General features: G+C 59.9%; 1 protein-coding gene across 2 annotated transcripts in view; it reads left to right on the top strand.

Moving 5' to 3' along the window:
* The window catches only part of EVI5L (ecotropic viral integration site 5 like), a 30,008-nt gene extending 6,758 nt beyond the window's left edge, over window positions 1-23,250 (top strand). Inside the window, exons 2-20 of one of the 2 annotated variants that reach the window (XM_054583340.1) lie at window positions 4,378-4,561; window positions 6,860-7,049; window positions 7,496-7,720; window positions 7,847-7,921; window positions 8,601-8,726; window positions 10,131-10,274; window positions 10,401-10,490; window positions 11,571-11,668; window positions 11,752-11,812; window positions 15,536-15,589; window positions 16,476-16,508; window positions 17,493-17,633; window positions 19,244-19,372; window positions 20,698-20,838; window positions 20,948-21,103; window positions 21,205-21,351; window positions 21,434-21,529; window positions 21,613-21,708; window positions 21,845-23,250. In XM_054583340.1, the coding sequence (XP_054439315.1) occupies window positions 4,425-4,561; window positions 6,860-7,049; window positions 7,496-7,720; window positions 7,847-7,921; window positions 8,601-8,726; window positions 10,131-10,274; window positions 10,401-10,490; window positions 11,571-11,668; window positions 11,752-11,812; window positions 15,536-15,589; window positions 16,476-16,508; window positions 17,493-17,633; window positions 19,244-19,372; window positions 20,698-20,838; window positions 20,948-21,103; window positions 21,205-21,351; window positions 21,434-21,529; window positions 21,613-21,708; window positions 21,845-22,123 (2,418 nt within the window). In that variant the 5' untranslated portion in view covers window positions 4,378-4,424 and the 3' untranslated portion in view covers window positions 22,124-23,250. The remainder of the gene's footprint in view (window positions 1-4,377; window positions 4,562-6,859; window positions 7,050-7,495; window positions 7,721-7,846; window positions 7,922-8,600; window positions 8,727-10,130; window positions 10,275-10,400; window positions 10,491-11,570; window positions 11,669-11,751; window positions 11,813-15,535; window positions 15,590-16,475; window positions 16,509-17,492; window positions 17,634-19,243; window positions 19,373-20,697; window positions 20,839-20,947; window positions 21,104-21,204; window positions 21,352-21,433; window positions 21,530-21,612; window positions 21,709-21,844) is intronic. The other variant, XM_054583341.1, reaches the window with a different exon arrangement.
* Window positions 23,251-24,704: the final 1,454 nt, after the last annotated feature.

Raw genomic sequence — 24,704 nt, 5'->3', positions numbered from 1 at the left:
GGCTGGCTGGGCTGTGTGTACCGTGCAGAAATGTTTGCTCTCCATGTCACAGCAGGGAGTGGCCAAAGGCTTTGAGGAAAGCACCAGGAGGGTAGTACCAGGCCTAGCCTGAGCCAATAGATGGCAACATCGTGGACCCAGGTAGACCCACCTGCAGGAGGAGGAGGGGCTGGCTTTAGTCAGGAGAGAGCTAGCTTGGAGGAACGTCTCCCCACTGCGGGGCAAGGAGGGTTTTCCTAAAATGCAAACCCAGTAGGGCTCCTGCCTTCTCCCACAAGGCCTTGTGGCGTTCTGGCTGCTGCACGACTGCCTAGTCACTTTCGCTCCTGGAGCTGCAGCTACATTTCCCCACTGCTCCTGCGCCAGCTTCCTCTGCCAGCCCGCTCCATCCCTCACCTTCTCTTAACTAAAGTATATGTAATTCCTGTCGGAATTACAGGAATTCCGAGGCGGATGGTGGTGCCAGCAGGAGCAGGGTTAAGTGGCCCACCGCCCACCCTGCAGGAGCCAGGATCCCCCTTCTGGTGGCTGAGGTAGAGCAGGCCGTCAGCCTGGTAGGCACCCAGGAAATACTGGTGGGCAGACAGGCTGGTTCAAGTCCTCAAATACTTCTCGACTCTTAGGTTGGACCAGGTTCAGTGGGGGACCCTGCAGTAGAAGGGTCCCAGACAGTGGTGATTCCTGCCCTGGCCGGGGGTCTGATGGAGATGTTCGGGAGCCGGTAGGCGATCTTGGCTGGTGCTCAAGAGAAAGGGAAAGCTGAGGACAGAGGTGTCACAACTGCTGACATATATTTGGTCATTTAAGCCTTGAGAGTGAAATCACCAAGGGCGTGAAGGGCCAAGGGCCAAGGCAAAGCCTACAGAGAAATAGGCACCATGCAGGAGGCTGAGAAGCCCTGGGCAGAGAAGCAGGAGACCCAGGAGCCTGGCCTCTTGGAAACTAGATGGGAGAGGACTTCAGGAAGGAGCAGGCATGGCTGACAGTGTCCAGATGCCCCTGAGAGGGAAAGGGAGGTGGGAGATGTCCAGCGTTGGGACTTTGCCCCTATGCCCCCTGCCCCTGCTCACCAGCAGAGTCTCTTCCCGCTTCCTAAACCATGGGCCACTGTGTGGGGGCGAGGCGGATGGTGGTGCCAGCAGGAGCAGGGTTAGGTGGCCCACCACCCACCCTGCAGGAGCCAGGATCCCCCTTCGGGAGGCTGAGGTAGAGCAGAGGCAAAGGGCTTTGAAGTTAAGGATGCTGAGAGGCTAGGATCCCAGACCTAGAGGGGGCCTGTGTGTGGGTTTTAGAGGCATGGTCCCTCAGCCCTAGAGGGGAGCTGCCTGTCTCTCCATCTCTGCCCGTCCAGCAAGGAAGGGACGGCTGAGTGCCCTGTGGAGTTATGTTCTCACCGCCTTGTTCCACTCCACTTCCCATGCCCAGAACCACGCCTGGCCCCCAGTAAGTGCCAGGAAAGAAATGGTTGTGCCGGTAAGAGTCATGGCACTCTGGAGAAGGAGGCGGGGCTGCCCACAAAGCTAGGACGGCAGCAAGCCAGCGTCCATCCCAGTCTGACCCCGAGGGCGGCAAGGTCTCGTCAGTGCAGAGAGTACGCATGTGTGTGCGTGCAAGAGTGTGCATGGGTATGTATGGGTGTGAGACAGTGTATACATGTGAATGTATATGAGTGCGTATCTGCCTGTATATCCGAGTGTGTGGGCGCGCACCCGCCTGTATATCCGAGTGTGTGGGCACATGTCTGCCTGTATATCCGAGTGTGTGAGGCGCGTGTCTGCCTGTATATCCAAGTGTGTGGGCGCGCGTCTGCCTGTATATCCGAGTGTGTGGGCGCGCGCCTGCCTGTATATCCGAGTGTGTGGGCACATGTCTGCCTGTATATCCGAGTGTGTGGGCGCGTGTCTGCCTGTATATCCGAGTGTGTGAGTGCGCATCCGCCTGTATATCCGGGTGTGTTTGCATTCATCAGAAGATGGCTTCCAGGGCAAAGCAGTGTTTAAAGAGTCTGGGGATGAGTCAAGAGGAAGTTCCTGAGGGATCAAAAGTTTCTGCCTCTCAGACTGTAAATTTCAGCCCTGTACATTTAATCAATTTTATTTCCTGAATGCCATACACATTACTATATGACAAATAGCCAAACACACTCTGCTGAGTGGATGGCTCCTGGCTTTTTTTTTTTCGGTGTTTTATTTTCTTATCAGAAACTCAGACCTGAACCATTCTCTCCTACTCTTTAGTGGAAGGGGTGGGCCAGCACGCTCTGAGGCTTGGATCCCCTGGTCTCAGTAAGGAGAGAGAGGTCCCAGGTCATGACCCTGGCCACATGTGATCTCTGAAGCCCTGAATCCAGCTGTGCCTCTGAGGTGCCAATCCTCACCTCCCCATCTCTCAACTCTGAAGTGAGGAAACCCATGCGGCTTCCAGCCCTTCCCCACCCAGAGAGATCCTTCCAGATCAGTGCTTCTTGTCCACAGACTCTTTTGACTCTGCAGGAGGCCCTGGGGCAGCCCCCACTGTCCCCCTCTCAGGAATGATTAACTCCTGACTAGGTGGTACACATGGCTTGATCTTTGGAGCAGGAGGTCCCTGGCCAGCTGGGCAATGAGGTGGAAAGGTCTTCTCCTTCTCCCAGGAGCTCCCACCTAGAGTTTGTACCACTCACTGAAAGCCGGAGCCCTCAGAAGCCAGAGACAGAACCAGTGGCCCTGGGAAGGCAGGGTCTGGACCCCCCACGAGGTGAAAGAAGACTGGCACCCCACCATGACAGGGCAGCACGGGGGAAGGAGGCCACAAGCAAGTGCATGGCCAAGGTCAAGTCCAGCCAGCCTTTGGGTGTTGGCTGACGGCTGAGTCCAGGCTGCAGGAAGGTGCCCAGTGACCTGAGGTGGCTGGGCAGGTATGAAGGGGTCCGCTTTCATCCCGTCACTATCCCCCTGCTCCTAGTGGACCAGTTTCTCCCTCTCCAGGTACCAGGCATGGGCCCTGTGCAGGCTGAGCTGTCAGAGCCAGGTCAGGTGGGGTCCAAGGGCACATCGTGGACTCCTGGGGAAGGGGAGGGCATGAAGAAGTCGCCCACAGTGGTGGTGGGGGGGCAGGACTTGCTTCCTGCTTCCGTGACCCTGGGGTTTCCAGTCTTCGTAGACCCTTTGCGTTAACCTGGGCTTACCAGAAGCAGCGTGGCTGAGTAGAGGGAACGCCATCCCCAGCTCCTAGCAGCCTTCCCTTTACTAGCTCTTCCTGACCCCTAGGACCTCCCGCAAGGGAAAGCCAACCCCAGCAGGTGTCCCGCACCAGGCAAAGCAGAGCCCCGGAGCCCTGGCTCCTAGCTAGCCCTCAATCTAGGCCCCAGGATGGATAGCAATGGCTGATGTTTGTGGAGTGACCACTATGTATCAGGCACTGTTTTCACACGTCACCTGCAGTAGCCTGCTGAACTCTCACAGTCAACCTCTGAGGTCAGTGGAGACCCAGAGGAGCCAAGTGACTGGCTCAAGGCCACACAGCTGGTTGAGGGGGTGCCACCCTTTAGGCACAGGTCTGTCTGAGTGCAGAGCCTTAGCTTTAGGTATGGTGCTGAGCTGCCTCTAGTGGAAGGCAACTGGCAGGAGCCAAGAGCCAGTGTCCTTGGAGTCCCCCAGGAGGTTGGGGCCAAGCCATCCCCAGGAAGAACAGGACCAACACCTGCCAGGCACACGGCAGGCCAAGATCAGGATGCCGGTCAGAGCGTGTAGCTCTCACTCTGTGTCCGCCAGGGCACAGATTCCCAGCACTTTGGTGTGTCCCTGGCTTCCCAGCCCAAGAGGAGTCGACTCTTCTGGCAGTTGGCAGCACCAGACAATTAACAGTAGAGAATAATTGCTTCTGGCTGTGCCAGCAGTCCACTTTGGTTGATGAGACAGGGAAGGTCAGATGCTGAGACAGGCCTTCCAGGAGAGGTCACGGTAGGGGACAGGGGCCAAGACTGTCAGGTAGGGCCCCTGAAGCAGGAGCTGCTGCACCTCAAGGTCCCAGCAGGGGTCCTGAGGGGCAGGAGCCTTGGCTCAGGCTCTGCTGAAGACTCGGGGGTTTGAAGTTGAGTCTTGGCCTTCCTGGACAACATGACAGCTTGGGCCCGGTTGTGGTCCTACTGTCTTTGTCCAGGCACCTGGAGGACACAGGCAAGGGTCCCGGTAGTCAGTGTCTGGAGTAGAAGGTGCTGGTGCAGCTGTCAGCTGGGCTGACGTGCATGGGAACGAGGGATGCACCAAGTGTACACACCAGAAATGGGAGCCAGAGAGGAAAAGTTCATAGGTGAGCAGCAGGCACAGCTGGCCCAGAGCCAGCAGGATGGGGTGGAGACCCAACCCGGTGCTGACCATGTCTGTCTCCGGCCCCCAGACAGAGCTGTGACCCGGCCCCACTTGCAGCTGAAGAGCCTGCCCACCATGGCAAGCCCCACTCTGAGCCCCGACTCCTCATCCCAGGAAGCCCTGTCAGCCCCCACCTGCTCCCCAACTTCCGACTCCGAGAACCTCAGCCCTGATGAGCTGGAGCTGCTGGCCAAGCTCGAAGAACAGAACCGGTGAGCCGGGGCCTGGGGATGGAGGAGAGGGTGCACGGTACAGCCTGAGCCCCAAACAAGTTTCTGAGGGTGGCCTTGGCCCCCCACCAGAGGCAATGTCATCCTCTCAACCCTGGGTAGACAGACAGTTCCCCATTCAAATGAGACCAAGGCTTCGAGAGGCAGAGTCCCTCTGTGAACCTGGCTGTGTTTCTCAAGCCTTTGTCGGACACAAGAGTCCAGCCTCTGACTCCGGAGTCAGGCTTCCCACCTTCTTCCCCTGGCCCTCCCCTTGTTTTAAAATGTAGGTTTGTTCCCAAAACACAAATTTGAAAGAATATATGCACCCCTGTGTTCATTGCCACGTTATTTACAATAGTCAAGACTTAGAAGCAGCCCAAGTGCCTATCAATAAGCGAGTGGATAAAAAAGCTGTGGTACATTTACACAATGGAATATGACGCAGCCATTAAACAGAATGACATCTTACCATTTGCAACAGCATAGATGAACCTAGAGGGTATTATGCAAAGTGAAATAAGTCAGTCAGAAAAAGACAAATATCATATGATTTCAGTTATATGTGGAATCTAATGAATAATGTAAACAAACAAAAGAGAAGCAGATACATAGATACAGAGAACATCTGATGGTTGCCAGAAGGAGGGGGTTTGGGTAACTGGGTGAAAAAGATGAAGGGATAGAGAAGTACAGGCTGATAGTTCCAAACAGTCAGGCGCGTGAAGCGCACCACAGGGCACACGGTCGGCGGGGCCGTCCTGCCTGTGTGTGGGGCCGGGGGGCGGGCAGCACTGCGGGACCACGGTATCCTTTCTGAAGTGTACAGTTGTCTAATCACTATGCTGTACACCTGCAATTAATACAAAATAATATTGAACGTAAACTGTAATTGAAAAAAAAAATTTCAGAAAAAAGAGTCATACGGGTGCTTAGCAGGCAGTACACCTTCAAGCCCTTTAACTCTGCTCTGGGTTTCCTCCTTTGGCACATAAGTACTTTCAATTTTCCATAGTGTTGTAGAAGAATAACGATTATATTCATGAGTTGGAATGGGAATGTTTATTAAATGAAAGGTGACTAAAAATAGTAACACTTTCTCAGTGTGTGCTTAGTGAACCTTTCTAGTAGAACAGAGGCCACAAATGAAAGTACTTACAAATCATGGTTTTTTGAGCTTTTGAAGGGAACCTGTTACATGATTTGTCCTTTTTCATAAATAGTCATATAGCAAGATAAGTTTGTAATAAAAATTACCATATTAACTTAATTGTGATTAGAATTTTGATCAATGATGTTTTCTTATTTTCAAAACTTAGCCCATTTTTCCAGAAATATAGCTTTCAATTAAAGGAAAATGTTTTCAAATATTAAAAAATAAAATGTAGGTTTATTATCATTCAGCTATGGCAAGGCCAGCAGATCGGGAAAGGACTGCCACTGAGAAGACAGTTTGTCACTCACAGTCCCCTAGAAGCAGGAGGCAGGGCACACCATGCAGGCCATACAGGGGGGCGCCAGGGTCAGTCCAAAGGCAGGCGGAGCCAGGGGCAGTTTGGGCAAGTGCCTCCATTGTGGTTTCGGAGAACAGTGATGGGGGAGGTAGGGTAAGTAGGCCTGGGTTGGACTTGTTGGAAAACTTCCACAGACTCTGGGGCATAGGCGTGGCTCTGGTTACCTGGCGCCTGACCCTGTGGTGATCAGGCCCCGGGGTAGTGGCCTGAGTGTGAGAGCCTGGTAAAGAAGAGGTGGCAGTTTTGTAGGTTGTGGATTCAGTGATTCTCACAGGGAAGAGCAATGGGAGGTGGGTCTTTAACTGTCTCCAAGATTAGCTAGGCCTGGCCCTCCAGAGTCCACCAGGACCCACCTGTCAAAACATCAGGTTTCATGCAGCTTCTCCCAGCCAGGTGCTCCCAGCCAGCAGCTCACCCTCTCTGCACCTCATCTATAACACATAGATCATAACAAAAGCCTGCCCTTCAGGGGTCATACAAGACCCAGTGAGTCAACCCACGTGCTTCTCAGCCCAGTGGGCACGGAATGGGACAAACAAATGGCAGCCTCTGCAAGGACCCAAGGAGATGGACCGCAGTTCAAAGAGCTTAAATCTCTAGCCAGTGTCACTCAGCAAGTACCACACAGCAAGAACAACTTAGACCCAATCCCTGCTAGCCTCTGGAATCCCCAGGAGGAGGAGCCAGGCTCCTCAGCAGCCACCTGTCCCCAGGGAGCCACTGAAGCCCAGACCTGGGTGGGAGGTGCCTGCAGCCCGGACCTGCCTCTACCGGCCCCCCTGCCTAGGCTCCTGGAGGCCGACTCCAAGTCCATGCGCTCCATGAATGGCTCCCGGCGAAACAGCGGCTCCTCGCTCGTGTCCAGCTCCTCGGCCTCCTCCAACCTGAGCCACCTGGAGGAGGACACGTGGATCCTGTGGGGCCGAATTGCCAACGAGTGGGAGGAGTGGCGTCGCAGGAAGGAGAAGCTGCTTAAGGTGGTGGGGACAGTGGAGGTGGGTGGGCGGCCGGGGGGACAGTAGGGGCAGAGAGCAGGCAGCCCGGCCTGATCACTCAGCCAGCAGACAGCAGCACCAGGGCCCCCGCACGGGCAGAGGGACAGAAGTGGAGGTGTGCAGGCACTTTCAGGGGCTTTGCCAGGGCAGAGGGAGGGAAAAGAGTATGGAGGGGTCTGGCCAGGTAAGTAGCTGTCGCACTGACAGCTCAGGGACCCATTTGTTTCCTGCCCCACTCTGTTCTGTGACAGACTGGGGTAGCACATTAAACAACGTAAGCTCCGTCTGCAGTGCAGAGGTGCAGCCGAGCTCTGGGCCACACGCATTGCGTGGGCAAGCCCCATCTTGGGGACTGGAACGGGTAGCTGTGAGGTGGCTGCACTGGGACCGTGTCCAGCCTGGCCTCCTGCCGCCCACCCTGTCCCCAGGAGCTGATTCACAAGGGCATCCCCCACCACTTCCGGGCTATCGTGTGGCAGCTCTTGTGCAGCGCCACGAACATGCCAGTCAAGAACCAGTACTCAGAGCTGCTCAAGATGTCCTCTCCGTGCGAGAAGCTGATCCGCAGGGACATTGCCCGCACCTACCCAGAGCATGAGTTCTTCAAGGGCCAGGACAGCCTGGGCCAGGAGGTCCTCTTCAATGTCATGAAGGTGAGCCCTCCCCCACCACCCAGGACCCCTCACCCCATGTGAAAAAGCGCTGTCCACGAGGCCTGCTGTCACGGCCCTGGCAGGAGCGTGGCAGGACCCTGCTCTGACGCTCATGTCCCCTTGCAGGCGTACTCTCTGGTGGACCGGGAGGTGGGCTACTGCCAGGGCAGCGCCTTCATCGTCGGCCTGCTCCTCATGCAGGTAGGTGCCCGGGGCGGGGCCACGGCAGGGGCCAGCTCATCTGGGCTCTGCGTCCAGGAGGTGGACAGAAGCAGAATGAAACCCTCCATCCAGTATCCGACAGTCAGAGCCTCCATCCTCCTCCCCCTGTGGCCTCTGACCGCGCAGCCCAAGCCCCCAGTGGGTGAGCACAGAGGGGCTGGCCGCCTGTCCTGTCTGCTGTACTGCCCAGGGGATGGGGGGGCCGGCTCTCCTACTCAGTCACCTCCCAGGGCTGGACAGGGAACGCCAGGGGGGACTTAAGTTGGCCAGTGTGGAGTTTATGGGGCTGGGGGGTTCTGTCCAGAGAATCCAGGAGGCTTAGGAAGGGGAGAACAGAGACACTGCAAGTGGACCGGAGAGTGTCCCTACTGTGGGCTCTGGAGGTGGCCAGACCAGGGGCTCAAGTCCCAGCTCCACCGTTTCCTGCCAAGTGGCCTTTGGCAGGTCACTTCAGCCTCAGGAGGTTCCCCCTCAGGAAACAAGGGTCACCGGAGGTTTATTGTGAGGGTTCAGGCAGCCCCCATAGTCCACATCCAACAGACGTAAATAGAACAGAAACAGGCCAAGCACAGTACTCTGGGGCCATGAGTAGAGCCGCGAGCGTCCCCTCCCACCCGGCCCGCACTCACAGCCCCCTGCCCGCCTGCCCATCCCCCAGATGCCTGAGGAGGAGGCCTTCTGCGTGTTTGTGCGGCTGATGCAGGAGTACCGCCTTCGGGAGCTCTTCAAGCCCAGCATGGCCGAGCTGGGGCTCTGCATCTACCAGTTCGAGTACATGCTACAGGTGAGTGGGGCCGGGGCGGCCCGGCACCGTCCCCGCCTCTGCAGCGCACAGCCACAGGCACCAATGCAGGACGTCCCAGTGGGTCTCTGACTGAAAATTCCAGGGCTGAAAAATCAGGTCCAGACATCCCAGCTCAGAAAGAGGCTCCAGTCCCCAGGGGGCCATGTGGCACTGCCCCCAAGCACACTTCCCGGGGCCGGGCAGGGCCAGCCATTGAGGGTGGAGCCTCCTGAGCGCTCTGGGCTCCCAGAGCCCGAGGGCCGAGGGGTCAGGCTGGCTCTTGCCAGATACATGCACAGCCCCCTTGTCTATTCCCAGAGCAGCGGCAGAAGAGAAAGTGTCATCTGCCTGCCTTTGATGGTTAGGGGAGAGCTGCAGACCTTTCCGCTGATAGACAGCAGCCCCCACCGGGGACCACTCTTGGCTGGCAGGCAGAACTGAGGGTGCATACAAGTGAAGAACACACACATGCACACACACATGCCTGGCCTGCTCCGAAGCCTGTCGCAGGTGGGGCTGTGAAACTACACAGCCGCTGGGGTTGGGGGGGTGGAGGGGGACAGGAGATGGACCCTGGGATGAGCCTGGTCATGAAAGCCCCTCAGGCCTAGGGGACTCGGGGGTGCTATTGATCAAGGGGACCTGGTAGTGTCAACAAGCAGGGAGCCAGAGCCTACAGAGAAGTGGCCCTGCCCAGGCTGGGTGGCTGTGAGCTCCCCCAGCAAAGTAGCTGGGCAGCACCAGGGAGCCCCTGGGTCTACAAGGAAGCCCAGGGCAAGTTATGGGGAGGGGGGCGCCAGAGTCCCTCTGCCAGTGAAGGACATCCAGGGGGTCCTAACACTTTCTTCAGCCTGTTTCCCCAGCTTCTGTCACTTCTCAGCAGGCTGGAGTTCAGGGCAATCAGACTGGCATCCCCTGAGCTTTGCCAGGCACAGAGCATCGTGAGGGGGCTGTGGGGAGACACAGCGCCTGGCAAGTTGCAGAATACAGGTTGAGCTGCAGCGGGCTCATGCCGCACTCCACCGCTAACTCTCTGGGTGGCCTCGGGGAGTGATGTAAACCACCCCCCAAGCCTCAGAAGCTCTCTGTCGGCTGGCTGTGAGGGTCCTGTGAGCTGGGAGGAGAGCAGGCGAGCCAGTTCCTGCCCACGGTGCACACCCAGCACCCAGGAACTGCTGCTCCTCTCACCACCCCTACCTGTGTCCTCACCTCATGCTACTCAGTGTTTCTAGGATGCTTCAGCCTCACCCAAACACAGTGCCAAGGGTGCACAGAGGAAGGGAGCCAAGCATATCAAGGAAGGCTTCCTGGAGGCAGGGGCGCCAAGACCCAGAGAGCCCATGGGCACGGACAGCTGTGCCTGGTGCCGTCCTCACAGTGCTGGCCTCCTCCCCCTACCCTCAGGAGCAGCTCCCGGACCTGAACACCCACTTCCGCTCCCAGAGCTTCCACACATCCATGTACGCCTCATCCTGGTTCCTCACGCTCTTCCTGACCACCTTCCCACTGTCCGTCGCCACTCGTGTCTTCGACATTTTCATGTATGAGGTCAGGACCCCTTCAGCCCCGCACTGGAAATAAAGGCCGGCCTGGGAAGGGCCAGGGCTTGGGGAGGAGCGGGGGAGCTCCCGGGGGCGCAGGGCCCAAGAAGCACTGTCACCGCCGCCTTTGCAGGGCCTGGAGATCGTGTTCAGGGTGGGCCTCGCCCTGCTGCAGGTGAACCAGGTGGAGCTGATGCAGCTGGACATGGAGGGCATGTCCCAGGTATGCTGGGGCCCAGGGAAGGGCGGGGTTGCCCACCCCCAGCAGGGGCGCCTGTGAGATGGGAGGGCCTGGAGTTCTGAGCAGCCTGGTCCTTCCCTGTCCCCTGTGACCCCTGAGGCCTCTGTGGAGGACCAGGGTGGGCCCTAAGGAGCCCCAGGCTCTGCCAGACACAGTCCAAGGCCAGCAGCCTGGCAGTGGGGAGAGAGGCAGGGCCAGGCTCTGGCTCTGGAAGATCCCATCCCCCTCTTCTGCCCCAGCTTTCTGTCCCTCAAAGCCTTTCTGGCAAATAGTTGTCCTAGCCACACCACAAGGCCTCGGGTGTGGTTATGGCCCCAGCAACTGGGCCAAGTGAGGGCATGGGAAGGAGTGAGGGGTCTGGCCTGCCCTGCCCCTGGCTTTCCTGCCTGCTTCTCACTGCCATGGCCCCCCCATGCAGGCCCCTGCCCCCTCCCAGTGTCCTCCAGCTGCTACTTCTTCGGGGAAGAATGCACAAAGGCCACGGTTGTGTCCACAAACACGAGTGTTCATTGTCTCCAGCTGCCAGAGGGGGCCGGCTGGGCTGGGGAGCAGGAGCCGGCCTGGCCCCAACCAACAGCAAGCTGTGTCCCCTGGTGGCTCACACTTAACCCTTTGTGGAGGCCTCAGGGGACCCCAGGCAAGCAGGTGGACCACTGAGGGGTCTCCCCTCCAGGCTGCTCCTTGCTGTCCCAATTCTAGCACCTCTTCGGTCTCCTCGCTGCCTTGGGGTACAGCATGCCGCCCCCTTCTTCCGTGAAGGTGTCCTGTGCTCAGACCGCACCTCAGCCCACCCCTGGGCCTTCGCCCTCAGGGGCTCCCGCAGCCGGCCTTCTCCCTGCAAACTGGAGTCATGGCTGCAGGTGGCTTCTCCCCAGACGCCTCCTTTTCACGCTCGCTCCACAATGACAGAGCACCCACAACAGGCCTGCTGGGCACTGCCCTGTGTACATGGTGACACCCCAGGCAGACCCGCGCCCGCCCTCCCTCCGGGGCAGCAGGCGCAGCGGGGGCTCCGCGTCCCCCTCTGCCCCCGACTGTCACTGACCACCTGTGTCCCCACAGTACTTCCAGAGGGTGATCCCCCATCAGTTCGACAGCTGCCCAGACAAGCTGATCCTCAAGGCTTACCAGGTCAAGTACAACCCTAAGAAGATGAAGAGGTCAGTACCTGGCAGCTGGGGTGCTGGCCGGAATGGGGTCCCTGAGGGCGGGACGGTGCCCACGGCAGCCTTCTCCTCTGCAGGCTCGAGAAGGAGTACGCTGCCATGAAGAGCAAGGAGATGGAGGAGCAGATTGAGATCAAAGTGAGTCCCTGGGGCAGGGGACAGGACCAGGGCCCTGGGGAGCGTCTCTCCCCACACAAGAGGCAGGCAGCCACTAGGGGGCGGCCCTGCCCAGGACAACAGGCACCCAGACAGTCCTCAGGCTGGGGGCGGGGCGGGGGGGGTGGGGTGTCCCTCCACCAGCTGCCCCTCACTCACTGCCCCACCAGTCTGAGGACCCACCTGGCTCTGGGGACCCAACGGTGGTCAAAGTGGACCTGCCCTTATGGGGCTCCCAATGCAGTGGGGAGACTGTCAGTGAACCAAGAAGCACGGAGTGTGCGCACTAGAAAGTGTTCTGGGTGAAATGCTCGGGGTGGACCGCTGCAGGCTCGGGAAACCGAGTGCTGAAGGCCCAAGCAGCTCTGGGCCTGAGGGGCTGGGGGAACATCAGGAAGGCTGCCCTCAGTTGGGGGAGCCCCAAGGTCAAGAGCAAGGGGGGAGCTCCAAGGCAGGCAGGGGCTGGGGGGGGCAGGCCAGGGTATGGCACCCACCCATGGCCCCAGGCTCCCCTGATGCCTGGCCAGCCAGCCCTACTAGGTTTGAGGGTACAATCCTGTCACCAACTCTAGATTGTGGGTTTCTCCCCACACCACCAAGCAATTCTCCAGCGGCAGCTGGGTGCCGGTAATTCAGCTCAATTCTGTCACCATCTACCTGGAGGCAGCGTCAGAGCTCACAGGCTAAGGTCACTGTCCCACAAGGCTGCTGCTTCCCCGTCAGAAGCCAGTTTCAAGTCCCGGCTGTCACCTGTGCTTCTGACCCAACTGGCTGCAGATCACAGGTTCCTGTGAGCCCCTCAGGCCGCTTAATTTGCTAGAGCAGCTCACAGAACTCAGAGAAACATTACTTACTAGGTCACCACTTTGTTATAAAGGATACAAGGCAGGAACCCCTGATGAAAGAGATGCGCCGGGCCTGTGTGGGGAAGGGCTCAGGGCTGCCGGGCCCCCCCCATGTGCGCCAGCCTCGCAGCGCCGCCAGCCACTCACCGGCGGGAAGCCCTCCGCAGCCCGGCCTGTCGGGTTTTACAAGGTTTCACTACACAGGCATCGCTGATCACGTCGTTGGCCATCACCGATTGATTCAACCTCCGGTCCGTCTCCCCTCCCCAGAGATTCAGGCAAGGAACTGAAAGTTCCTACCCTCTGACACAGTTGGGTCCCCTGGCAACCAGCCCCCATCCTTAGGTGACCAAGGGGCTTTCCAAAGTCACCTCGTTAACATAAAACAAAAGATGCCTTCCTCTCTCTCCTCAGTTAGGGAATTCCCAGGATTTTAGGTGCTGCAGGCCAGGACTGCATGGAAGACCAAACACGTATTTCTTGCTATAACTCACAATATCATGAGGGGTTTCCTGCGAGTGCAGAGTCTCTGAACCCAGTCTCCCCACCCTCTCTCCCTCTGTTTGCATCCCTCCACACGTGATTTGAATTATTCATTCAACAAACTTGAACTGAGCACCTACTTTGTGCCAATCACAGTGGAGACTGAGGGCCCTCAGCTGGTGGGGTAGAAGCACAGACAGAAACGCAGACCCCAGCACAGCCTGGCTCTGCCCTGTCTATGGACTGGCAGAATCCCGCAGTGGCTGGGACTGGAGTCCCACAGGCGAGGGTTCCAACCCCAGCTCTACCACACACAGACCAGCTGTGTGGCCCGGGAAGGTGAATTCACCTCCCTGACACCTCCCAGTGTCCCCTTGTGCACAGTGGGAATGACGCTTGCTCTGCGGTTCAAAGTAGTAGTAGTATCACCACCGCCGCTGCTATCATCATCCCCGCCTCCTCTGGAAAGGCAGAGGCAGAAGCTAGATTAGAATTCAGGTCCCCTGCCACCCTTACCTGAGGGGGAGAGAGGGCATCATTTGTTCCTGTTTGTAAGACTTCCAGAAACAGTTTTGTGTCCTGAATTTTTAAGCATCTCTCTTTCTCAGGAATGGCAACCTGATCGATCAGGGACATAGGGAGGAGCCTTCTCCCTTGGCCCTGCCCTTTGCTCTTTTGCCTTTAGCCTGTTTTAAAATGTACCTGGGATTTGTTTTAACCAGGTATGGTAAGGTGACCAACACAGAGACAACTGCCTTTGAAAGGAGACAGTGTTGCTCACAGATCCTGAGAAGCGGGGCCACCACGCCATGCAGGCCACATGGGGAAGCACCAGGGTTGGTCAGGAGGCAGCGGGATCAAGGGGGAGAGCAGAGGCCTGAGGCTTTACTGTGGTTTTCCCACAGAGGAATGGGCAAGGCAAGTTTGAGTGAGTTTAGGGTTGACTAATTTGAATAATTTCAGAGGCTATAGGGGTGGTCCCTAGTTGTCCTGTCACAACTTAGGACAAGGGAAATGTTGGCTTGATATGTGAGAGTTGAATAAGAAGCGGGGGGCGGGGAGGGGGGCCACTCTGGATTGGCTGGGTTGCCCTGGCAAGGAGACTGTTCACTCTCTGTAGGAATTCACTGGTCCCCGGAGGGGCGGTCTCTCCGGGGTCAGGAAGGCTGCAGGGCGTCAAAGCATCAAAAATACAGAAAAATTTCTTCAAAGTCCAACTAGCACATAGCCCCCTCCCATAGTTCTTGTTCTCTCTCTCTCTCTCTCTCTCTCTCTCTCCCCCCCCTCTCTCATTTTCCCTTTCAAGTAAGCAAGAGAGAAGTGAGCTTTCAGTAGGGCCCATCCAGCTCCTGCAAGCATGGCTGTGCTTACATGCCAAAGAGACATCAGAGAAATCAAAAGGTCATGGGTCAAGACTCTGGATTCCAGATCACTGTGAGGCACAGGGACCTGTGCTTGAAACAGCTTGGGAGGCCCAGGCAAGACACTGCCCCACTCCGATTCAGTTTCCCCATCCATGTCATGAGTCAATGGCCATCAGTTAAGTCTGCCTTCTCTCTGACCAAGTGCTTCCTAGGAATGTTCTGGATGTTTCCATCACCTTTCCTCCCTGGAGGAAACCAGGAAATGTTCTGTGTGATCCACAGGGAGGCAGGACCTCACTAATCTGATCGAAACTGTGTACCTGCTTCTTAACAGGTACATAGGTAGAGACAATACAAGGCATACGAAAACCTCACCTGCTTCCCAAAAGGCTGTAGGGAAACCTAAACCCACAAATATCTAACGAGAATCCACCAGGGCAGGATGCAAGGTAAAAGCAAGAGAGCCAGCCTCCCCCTAGCTGGGGGGAAGTGACGACTTTCAGGCACAGCTAGCTGGCTGTCAGTAGGTCACAGAGATGTAGCTGTCGAGCCAAAGGAAGTATAGGTGTTCAGCAAGACCGCCTTCCCTGGACCCAAATTCTGAGAGGAGTTTGTCTGCTGAGATGGAACCCTGGGGCTGGGGGCAGAGCAGTGAGTAGGGGGCCGTCTGATAGCAGCCTCTCCCTAAATGCAGCAGCTTTTCCCCTGGGGGGGGGGGGGCAGGCCCAGGCATGGACAGAGACAGATTCCCAGGGAGGACACGCATGCATCCCGCACACGGTGCATATCCACGAAAGCATTCACATTATTCTTGCTGATCCAAGGCTTGTTTAAAAAAAAAAAAAATTAATGAGCCATTCTGAATGGAGCTTGGCTCTGTTTTCTGGGGTCACTGGCCCGGAGTGTAAGCCTCTGGCTCTGTCCTGCCCAGAGGTGTCCCGGCCCCTTGTGGGACAGACCTCTGTACAGAAGCGGAGGCAGGATCTGATGTGCTCTTCCCTCTCCCCACACAGAGGCTTCGAACGGAGAACCGGCTCCTGAAACAGCGGATTGAGACCCTGGAGAAGGTGAGGGGTGTGGCCAACAGCCTGTGGCTCTGAACCCTCCAGGCCCCAGGCAGGACCCAGCAGCCAGAGGGCCAGCCAGCCCCTTGCTCCAGGTCCCGCCATGAGCCCCCCAAGATTTGAGCTGCCATAGAATTGAGCTGAGGGAAAACTTAGCTTAGGGTTTGGGGGGTCCAGTTATAACCCAGGTACCTGCAAACACCACAACCCGATTGTGTCCGGTGCCCTCCGGGGCTGCCAGGGAGGAGAAGGGGAGGTAGGACTGCTGCTTTGACTGAGGTGCCCAGAACTGGGCCACAAGGCGCCCCACCTACCCTGTAATCTGGAAGCCTTGCCCCCAAAAGGAAGGAGAAGGGAGTGGCGGGGTAGGGAGTGGTCTTTGCCACCAGCTCCATGGTGGGGTACCACAATCTGGACCCTGGCCCCAAACTTTTCTTTACCGATGGAAGTGGAGGGGGGGCCCCCACTTCCTGCTCCACGCTCACTTTCACTTGACCCCCCCACTGACCACAGGTTGTCCGCAGGATTTTATTGCCTTGCCCCAAAGCGTCCATTCTTGCTCAGTCTCTAAATGAAACTTTCTGAGTTTTCCCAGTTGGCCCAGGCCTGGCTGACCCTGGATGGGGCAGCTGTGGGCACCCCTGCCTCCCCGTTCAGCTCACACACACAGACCCCTCTCCTGGAAGGAGCTGGCTCTAGCTCTGGTCTACCTCCAGGTCCTCTCCTGCTGGTTCTCTGGTTCTCGGGTCTCACTCCTGTCTCCCCTGCTTCTAGAGATAGTCCACTGCGTTAGTGACAAGTGGTTCTTGTCTGTCTCTCCCCCTCTCCTGTCCCCGTGCCTTCCGCTCTGCCTCCTCCCCCTGTTGCTGGGATCCCCCTCGCCGGGTAGGAGAGCGCTGCTCTGGCTGATAGGTTAATCCAGGTACTGTAGCTTTTCATCTCGCTCTTTCTAGTCTCTACACATGACAGCCAATAACGGGCTCTTCCCTGGTCACCGCCATCCCCGGGGCGAGGGGGGCAGGCCTGGCACCATGCATGGGGGTGGCCGGGGACTGCTTCTCTGAGAGACAGAGGTGTCCCTCTAGAGGAGGGGGCTGTGGGCATGTCTGCAAACGTGGGTGTGTCTCTGAGGAAGCACAGGGACAGAGCTTCCTCCCTCCAGGGTGGGGTCAGGGGCCCTGAGGGCGCATCTAAACAGGCCTTACCGAGTGCACGCGCTGCGCCCCCCACCGCCCACACACACACCCCTCCCCTTCTGGCTCTTCTGGCTCCTCTCTGCTGCGCCTGCAAGTCCCGCCATCTTCTCTCATTCACCTGCTTCTGCTGCTGCCTCATCTTGAACGGCTTTACCTGGAAGCTTCTGCCTGCCACCTGGTGGCTCCGAGCCTGGAATGGGGGGACCCACATTGGGTGGGGCGAGGGGGATGAGGCTGGAGGGGTGGATCTTAGCCCCTGGCAGGGAGAGGCCCCAGGGTCCAGTACTGGGGAAGGCCAGGGGACGGGCGTATTCCACCTCCCCGCCCTGCCCGGGAGCCGGCGCTCAGCTGCCCCGCCCTCAGTGGCCAAGCCTCAGGTCTGGTGTGCCCTCGTCCATGGATAAGGGCTTGCTTCTCCTCCCCCGGGACAGGGGCCAAGTGCCAGGAGCCGGGAGGGGGCGGGGTTGTCGGCAACCCCAGCCTGGAGCCCCGATCTCCATTTCACCCCCACAGAGCCCGGCCCCGGGTGGGGGTGCGTCTTTCTCCAGGCTCCTCCTGGTGTCCTGTACCTGCCTACCCCTCCCTCTTGTCCCCAGGCCCTGCGGGGCGCCCATCCCAGACTCTGAGTGAAGGAGGCCTCCCCCTCTCCTGCGCCACCTAGGCCCTCCTCGGGCCTCCCTCTCACCGCCCCCTGTCCTCGCTGGGCTCAGGGACAGGTGACACGGGCGCAGGAGGCCGAGGAAAACTACGTTATCAAGCGGGAGCTGGCGGTGGTGCGGCAGCAGTGCAGCTCGGCGGCCGAGGACCTGCAGAGGGCGCAGAGCACCATCCGGCAGCTGCAGGAGCAGCAGGTAGTGGGAGGGCAGCCGCCTGCCACCGCCCGCTGCAGGCTGGGGCTCAGCCCTTTGGTTCCTAACTAGCGGGTGGGCGCAGCACCCAGGGCTGAGGGCATATTCTCCCGCAGCCGTCAGCCCCTGACCTGAGGGCTCTTTGGGTGCTTGGCCTTCTGCACTGAGACAGGCGACCAGCCTCCCCCGCCTCTGGTCTCAGCATAGGCACCAGGCTGTCCCTGCAGGGCCCCCTTGCAGACACAGGCATGCGACCTTAACGGATGGGACTGTGATTCCTCGGCATCTCCCCAAGGTCTTCAGGGCCACTGGGCTTCCCCAGGGGCCAGCCGTGCAGGTAGGAGCTAGGACAAAGGACAGGACAGGGGGCTCCCTCCTCCGGTGCCCAGGGCTTAGCCCTCAGAGGAGAGCCTGGTCTGTGCCCACCACTCGGAGCTGGCGGGTGGGAATGAGGCGGCAATGCAAGTCTCTTGTGGGATCTTGAACGCAGGGTTGGGAGGGCTCGCAGCCCAGGGCACTGGGCCACAAGTCGGCTTCTCCCTGAGGTGGCTTTTAGAGCCTTCCCTCAGCTCGACCCAGCAGGTGTCCTTCCTTATCGGACGCCTGCCAGCAGCCGCAGCCCCCAAGCTGAGAGTGTTCGCGGGGGCGTGTGGCCTGGGGGGCCGGGGGAGATGCTATGGGCTCCTCAGACCCCTGCGATCCAGGCCTGAGCCTGGCAGCAAGGTGGGGTCCCTGATTTGCAGAAACCAAAGGTGCCCAAGAAACAACTTGGGGTAGAGAGAAGGAAGTGTTGTTCCTGGGAGACCCCCTCACCCAGGCCTGGAGACCTCGGCTCAGGCCTTAATTCAGCAGTTTGGCACCCATGGGTCTCGGACTCCAAGTGACCAAGGGCAGCAAGCAGGCCTGCGTACTGGGCAGGACGCCCGTGTAACCTCCCAGAGAACTGCCCTGCCAGGCCACAGGGCACTGAGGTGGGGCCCCAGCTCCAGCCCCAGGGGCTTTCCTCAACCACCAGCAAGGTCTCATTTTGGGGGCCCAGGTGGCACCTGTCTGAGAAGCCTCAGCACTGAGCAAGAAGTACCCCAGCAAACGCTTTTCCCATACTTTCCTATTTTGAAATGGGGGGACGGGAGGGGAAGAAGACAAAGAAAGAGGGACGGGAGTGCCGTAGCCCTGAGTCCTGCCCTGCCATAGCCCACCGCGTGGCCAGGCCACCGACCACGCAGCAGGAAGAGCGCCTTGGAGAAGCCACCCCCCACCCCAAGTCCGGCAGTCCCGGGAACAGCCAATAACACCCCTCGGGGCTATCCTGAGGCCATGGAAGGTCCCCTTCAGAAGGTTCCCTCTGTGTGACTTTTCCAGGAAGGAGGCTAGGTATGGCCATCAGGGTTCCCATGGTGGGGCACGGCTCTCCTCCAAAGAGGGCAGGAGGCACAAGAAGAGGATCCAGGGTTTCTCCTCGCCCCTCTGTCTGCCCACAGCCTGAGTCTCCTCCCGGCCCAGGGGCTCTGGGAAGCAGGGGGCAAGTCCTGGGCTCCCAGCCAGCCAGCAGGAAGGCTGCCTGCCCCCCAGCTGCAGCCTGGCGCCTGACGCAGCCCTCCACCTGCCCCCAGGATAACCCTCGCCTCACCGAGGACTTTGTGGCCCACCTCGAGACTGAGCTGGAGCAGTCGCGGCTTCGGGAGACAGAGACGTTGGGAGCCTTGCGGGAGATGCAGGACAAGGTCCTGGACATGGAGAAGGTGGGGCTGGGCAGGCCGGTGTTGGGGGGACTCTGGGGAAGGGGAGGTGGGGTGCTGCACGTGCCTAAGGAGGTCCATGACCAGACCTGAACCAAGGAGAGGGGCTGCCGGGGGACCCTGGGCGGGGTGTCCTGGTGGCAGATCCACCTGCCTCAGTAGTCCCTGAGGAACCCAAGACCACCTCCCCCATGGCCTCCACAGGAGGGTCTGGGCAGACCGGAAGGGAGCCCTCACCTCAGACCTCAAGTCCGAAAGGCACACACACAAACACACACACACACCCCAGGAACCCCTGCCCTCACGCACCAGACACAGGGCCAGCGCTGCAGTGGCTTCCAGGCTTCCTGGGCAGCCCCCAGCCCACCACTGCAGTGCGTCCCCTCAGGCCCTGGGTTCCAGGAGAGGGAGAGAGGAAAGGAAGGCCCCAGCCCAACAGGGCTGCTCACCCCCCGCCCAGCCTCCAAGAGGGACAACACCCAGGGGACAACAAAGGGCCACTCCTGCCTGCAGCCCGGAAGGGGGCCCCAGGCCTCCTGGGTCCCTCCCCAATTCTGTCCCACTCAATATTGACTCAGCCTCCACAAAGCTGCCAGAAGAGGGCAGCAGCCGCCCCACCCTCCTAGAGCCTGCTCTCCCAGGTGTCTCTGCCACAGCGTCTCAGTCCCTATCAGCCAGCCCAGAGCTGGGCTTCCCTGGACCTCAGAGGGAAATGTGCACCCAGTAGATCCTGCCTTCCTCTCCTGACTCCCGGACCCAAACAACGGTTGATGAAGTCCTAGGGCAGCGAGCTGGATTTTGTTCCAAGAGGCCAGAACGCAAATCTCCAATCCCTGAGCCATTGGGAGACCAGGGCAGGGCCTAGGCTGACCCTCAGTGGTTTCCCAGGAAGAGGGGCTGCCTGGGAGGAGGCAGCATCCAGGGTGCTGAAGCCCGGTCTTCTCAGCCTCTGCTGGGGCAGGTCCCAGCTCTGGTCATGGGCCCCATGGAGGTGGATCTCAGATTCCCAGGTGGGTAGGCGCCAGTCCTCACGCAGCCTGCCTGGTGTTCTCACCAGAAACACTACCGAGGCCCTACCCTTTATGGGGTTGCCCTGAGCCAGTCCTGTGAGAGACCAGGTGCCGTTCTTACAGCCATTTTGTAGGTGAGGATCTGCTCCCCACGGGCCTGGTCCACCTTCCCAACGTATTCTGCATTCTGGGTGCACCCTCTCCCAGCCAGCTGCCCAATGTAGAGGCCCGAAGACATGGCAGGTGGCATGTCAGCCTGCAGGGAGGGGTTGCGTGGCTGCCAGCTGCCCTAGGCTCTGACTACCCCGTCCCCCTCAGAGGAACAGTTCGCTGCCTGATGAGAACAATGTGGCCCGGCTGCAAGAGGAGCTGAAGGCCCTCAAGGTGCGAGAGGGCCAGGCCGTCGCCTCCGCAAGGGAGCTGAAGCTGCAGCTGCAGGAGCTCTCAGACACCTGGCAGGTGAGAACCTGGCCAGAGGACGGGAACCCCTACAACCATGAGGTCAGCCACCCTCAGAGCCTAGGGGCCCTCGGAGACCCCCGGGCTGACCACCAGCCTCTCTTGGCAGGCCCATCTGTCCCGCGGGGGCCGCTGGAAGGAGTCGCCGCGGAAGCTGGTCCTGAGCGAGCTGCAGGACGAGCTGATGAGCGTGCGCCTGCGCGAGGCCCAGGCTCTGGCCGAGGGCCGTGAGCTCCGGCAGCGTGTGGTAGAGCTTGAGACACAGGTGGGCCGCAGCCGCCCTCTCAGGGAGGGACTTGGTGTCCACGGTCGGGCCCTTGGCCTTGCCGTGACCCCCGCCTGTACGTGACGCCCTCCATCCCCCAGGACCACATCCACCGCAACCTTCTGAACCGCGTGGAGGCAGAGCGCTCAGCGCTGCAGGAGAAGCTGCAGTACTTGGCCGCGCAGAACAAGGGGCTGCAGACGCAGCTGAGCGAAAGCCGCCGCAAGCAGGCGGAGGCTGAGTGCAAGGTGCCCCTCTCCCGGATCCCGCCTTCCCACCCCCACCCTTGCCCGCCTCGCCCTTGACCTGCCCTCTCCCCACTGCCCTCAGAGCAAGGAGGAGGTGATGGCCGTGCGCCTGCGAGAGGCGGACAGCATGGCGGCGGTGGCCGAGATGCGGCAACGCATCGCTGAGCTGGAGATCCAGGTGCGGGGCGGGCAGGCAGGGCAGGGCGTGGGCGGGCTGGGGCCAGGATGCTGCCCGACCCCTGCACCCTGGCTCTCCCGCAGAGGGAGGAGGGCCGCATCCAGGGCCAGCTGAACCACTCGGACTCTTCCCAGTACATCCGCGAGCTCAAGGACCAGATCGAGGAGCTGAAGGCTGAGGTGAGCGTGGGAGGGGCCCAAGAGCCCTGTGTGTCCCCAGCTGGTGACTGGCCAGAAGTCAGTGCCCGGGGTGCAGGAGAGAAGGGTGCCCAGCGGCTCGTGGGTCCGCACCTCCAACGTGCCGGTCCTGCCCTAGGTGCGGCTGCTGAAAGGCCCACCGCCCTTCGAGGACCCACTGGCCTTTGACGGGCTAGGCCTGGCACGACACCTGGATGAGGACTCTCTGCCATCGTCCGACGAGGAGTTGCTGGGCGTGGGTGTGGGCGCAGCCCTGCAGGACGCACTCTACCCGCTGTCCCCTCGCGACGCACGCTTCTTCCGCCGGCTGGAGCGGCCAGCCAAGGACAGTGAGGGCAGCTCGGACAGCGATGCCGATGAGCTGGCCACACCCTATAGTCAAGGCCTGGAAAACTGAGGCCCTGCCCTTGAGCCCAGAGCTGGGGTGGGGGGTTGGGGGGCGCCTCCCTGGGCCTCCAGGGCCACACTTAACAAACGGCGCCCACCCCCAAGGGGCGTGGCAGGGGGCAGGGGGCAGAGCTGGAGCCTGAGGATCCTCAGCGTACCTGTCGCACTACCCTCCCCAGCACTGTTTAACCACCTTGGTCTGCACCCCTCCAGGTCCAGTTACCTGGAGGGTCTGCCCCTCTGAACGCAAGGGCACGAGAGGACACAGAGGTTCCGGGACTGGAGAGCAGAAAGCTCCCTCTTCCCACCCAGCCTCCTTCTGGGACAAGGGGGCCCTGCTGGGAAGGGCCTAGGAGGAGGACTGAGGAAGAAAGGGCCACTCGGGGCTGGATGGCAACACCCCACGATGGCCCTGGGGACCCTTGGCAGCCAGGGACAGATGGCCAAGCTGGGCTTTCCCGCCCAATGCAGGCCTCGTGGCCCCTGAGCAGAAACCAAAGTGCTCCTACTGTGTGCAGGGCCACCTGGGGTGTGCATGGCCAGGGAACCAGGCCAGGGCAGCAGTGAAGTCATGAGACCCCGTCCCCAGCGTCCCACATCTTCCTCTGTGAGACACCTCCATCACCCCCTATCGGTCAGTGATGGCGGGGCTCCCCACCCAGGTTAGCCCCCTCCCCAGGGGGTCCCCAGCCTCCACTTCCCTTCCTTCCCTGGGCCCCAGCCCCACCCCACCCCCAGCCAGGGCCGGGCCCCCGGGGAGGAGGCTGCTCAGAACAGTGGCGTCCTCATGCCTCCCTCCTCATGGTGGTCCCGTGGTCTCTGCAGAGTCAGAGCCAAGAACGGTGCCAAAGTCCAACTAGGCTCCTCAGACCCCTCCCCCCGGGGCATCCTGACGCGCTCGGGACTCCCGGAGCCGGGAGCAGCCTCACAGAGCGGCCCCCTTGGCCCCTCCCAGAGTGGGGAAGTCATGTTCGGTGCCCCCGTCCCCGTCGCCCACTTCTCAGTGTTACAAAGCCTGGGGACCAGGGTGGGCATCGCAGGGCTCTCCCACGTGCCCCCCACACTGCCCACCGCCATTTTGCACACTGCCTGTTCACACTCCACATGTCGCCCAGGTGGGAATAGAAAATAAAGTGTATTTACAGTGACGGACAAGGGACACTGAGTGGGGCAGGCCTGGGAGGAAGGGGACTGCAAGCAGCCTCAGGGCCCCAGCCTGTGGTCCAGCAAAGCGTAGGAGGGGAGCAGACTGTCCTCGGCTTTGGGAGCCTCCCAGAGAGGTAGAGGTCATAGCGGGCCTGCAGCGGGGCCACAGAGGTGCCCTGGCTGGGGCGCAGCATGAGGAGGGAGGAGCACTTGCTGGTTCAGTGTGAGCAAAAGTGTGAGGTGGGGGAGAGATGGTCAGCATGCGGGGAACGGGTCGCAGAGGGTCTCGGGTGTCAGGCTCACGGACGGATGTGGATAGCCTGACATTTTCAGAAGGGCAGCTCTGGAGACTGCGAGGACAAGGCGTGTGATTTCTCTCCTGGGCCACGCAGCTTGGGCCTCCCCCGAGACAAGGGGCGCAGTTTGGAGTCTTAGGATCCAGTTGTGTTCATTCGGCACGTACTCCCTGAGGCCCTCCAGGGGCTCTGCCCCGTGCCTGTCTCTAAGTGGTCCCCAGGGTAGTGGAGGTGACAGACACTGGTGTGGGGATGGGGGCTGAGGCTTCATGCTGATGTGACAAGTGCCCAGTTAGGTGAATGGGCAGGAGAGAGGGGAGGTTTCCTGGAGGAGAGGGGCCAGAGCCAGCTCCAAAGGCAAAGGCGTAAAGGTAAGACATGGCAGGGCCCAGAGGAGGCAGGTGATAGAAGGAACAGGGGAAAGTGGGCACGGCCAGACCAGGAAAGGGTTTGCCAGTCAAGAGCCAGTTTGCAGTTGGAAACTGAGGACAGAGGGCAGCCATGCGGGGCTTAGGTGAGGGGAGCACCATCAGATGGACCACCGGGTAGGGGGTTAGCGAGGAGGCCAGGGCAAAGACCAAACCAAGCCAGGGAGTGGGGAAGTGAATGGGGGCTCCCCTCAAGGGAGGGGGCCTGCTGAGCAGCGGGGCCCGGTGCTAGTTATGCACATAGTCCACATATTGTCCCACCATTCAACAGCTCCTGTGGGCCCACACACCATTCCCATCACACAGATTTAACAGTAAGACCCCACTGGCTTCTGCCTCCGCTGCTCCCACAGGGTAAGTCCCACCCCTCGGTGGCACGGGGCCCCCGGGGGAACTGTTGGAGGCTCTGCGCCGCTCCCCTTGGGGCTGGCCTGGACGCCCTGGCTGCCCAGTAGGTTACGAGCCAGCCCCTGCCTTTGGGCATGTCTCGCATTCTGGAAAGAAAGACTCGTGGGTCCTTGCCATGGCTCAACTAGAAAAGGAAGCTCTGGTTTGCCACTGACCTGGAGCCTGAGTGAGGGAGCACGCGGTGTGCCTAGGACACGTTGCTCCCAGGGGTGGAAGCAGTGCCCGCTGGGACAAGGCCCGTCTCTCCTCACACCCTAAGCAGGGAGGCCACCACATCCAGGGTAGGAACAGGCAGGACTGGGCGAGCTGTGTC

Source organism: Pteronotus mesoamericanus, unplaced genomic scaffold (assembly GCF_021234165.1).
Source record: "Pteronotus mesoamericanus isolate MK-2021 breed Mesoamerican mustached bat unplaced genomic scaffold, CSHL_Meso_final contig_730, whole genome shotgun sequence".
Lineage (NCBI taxonomy): Eukaryota > Metazoa > Chordata > Mammalia > Chiroptera > Mormoopidae > Pteronotus > Pteronotus mesoamericanus.
Note: the sequence above shows the minus strand (reverse complement) of the source record. Positions and strands in the feature narration are given on the sequence as shown.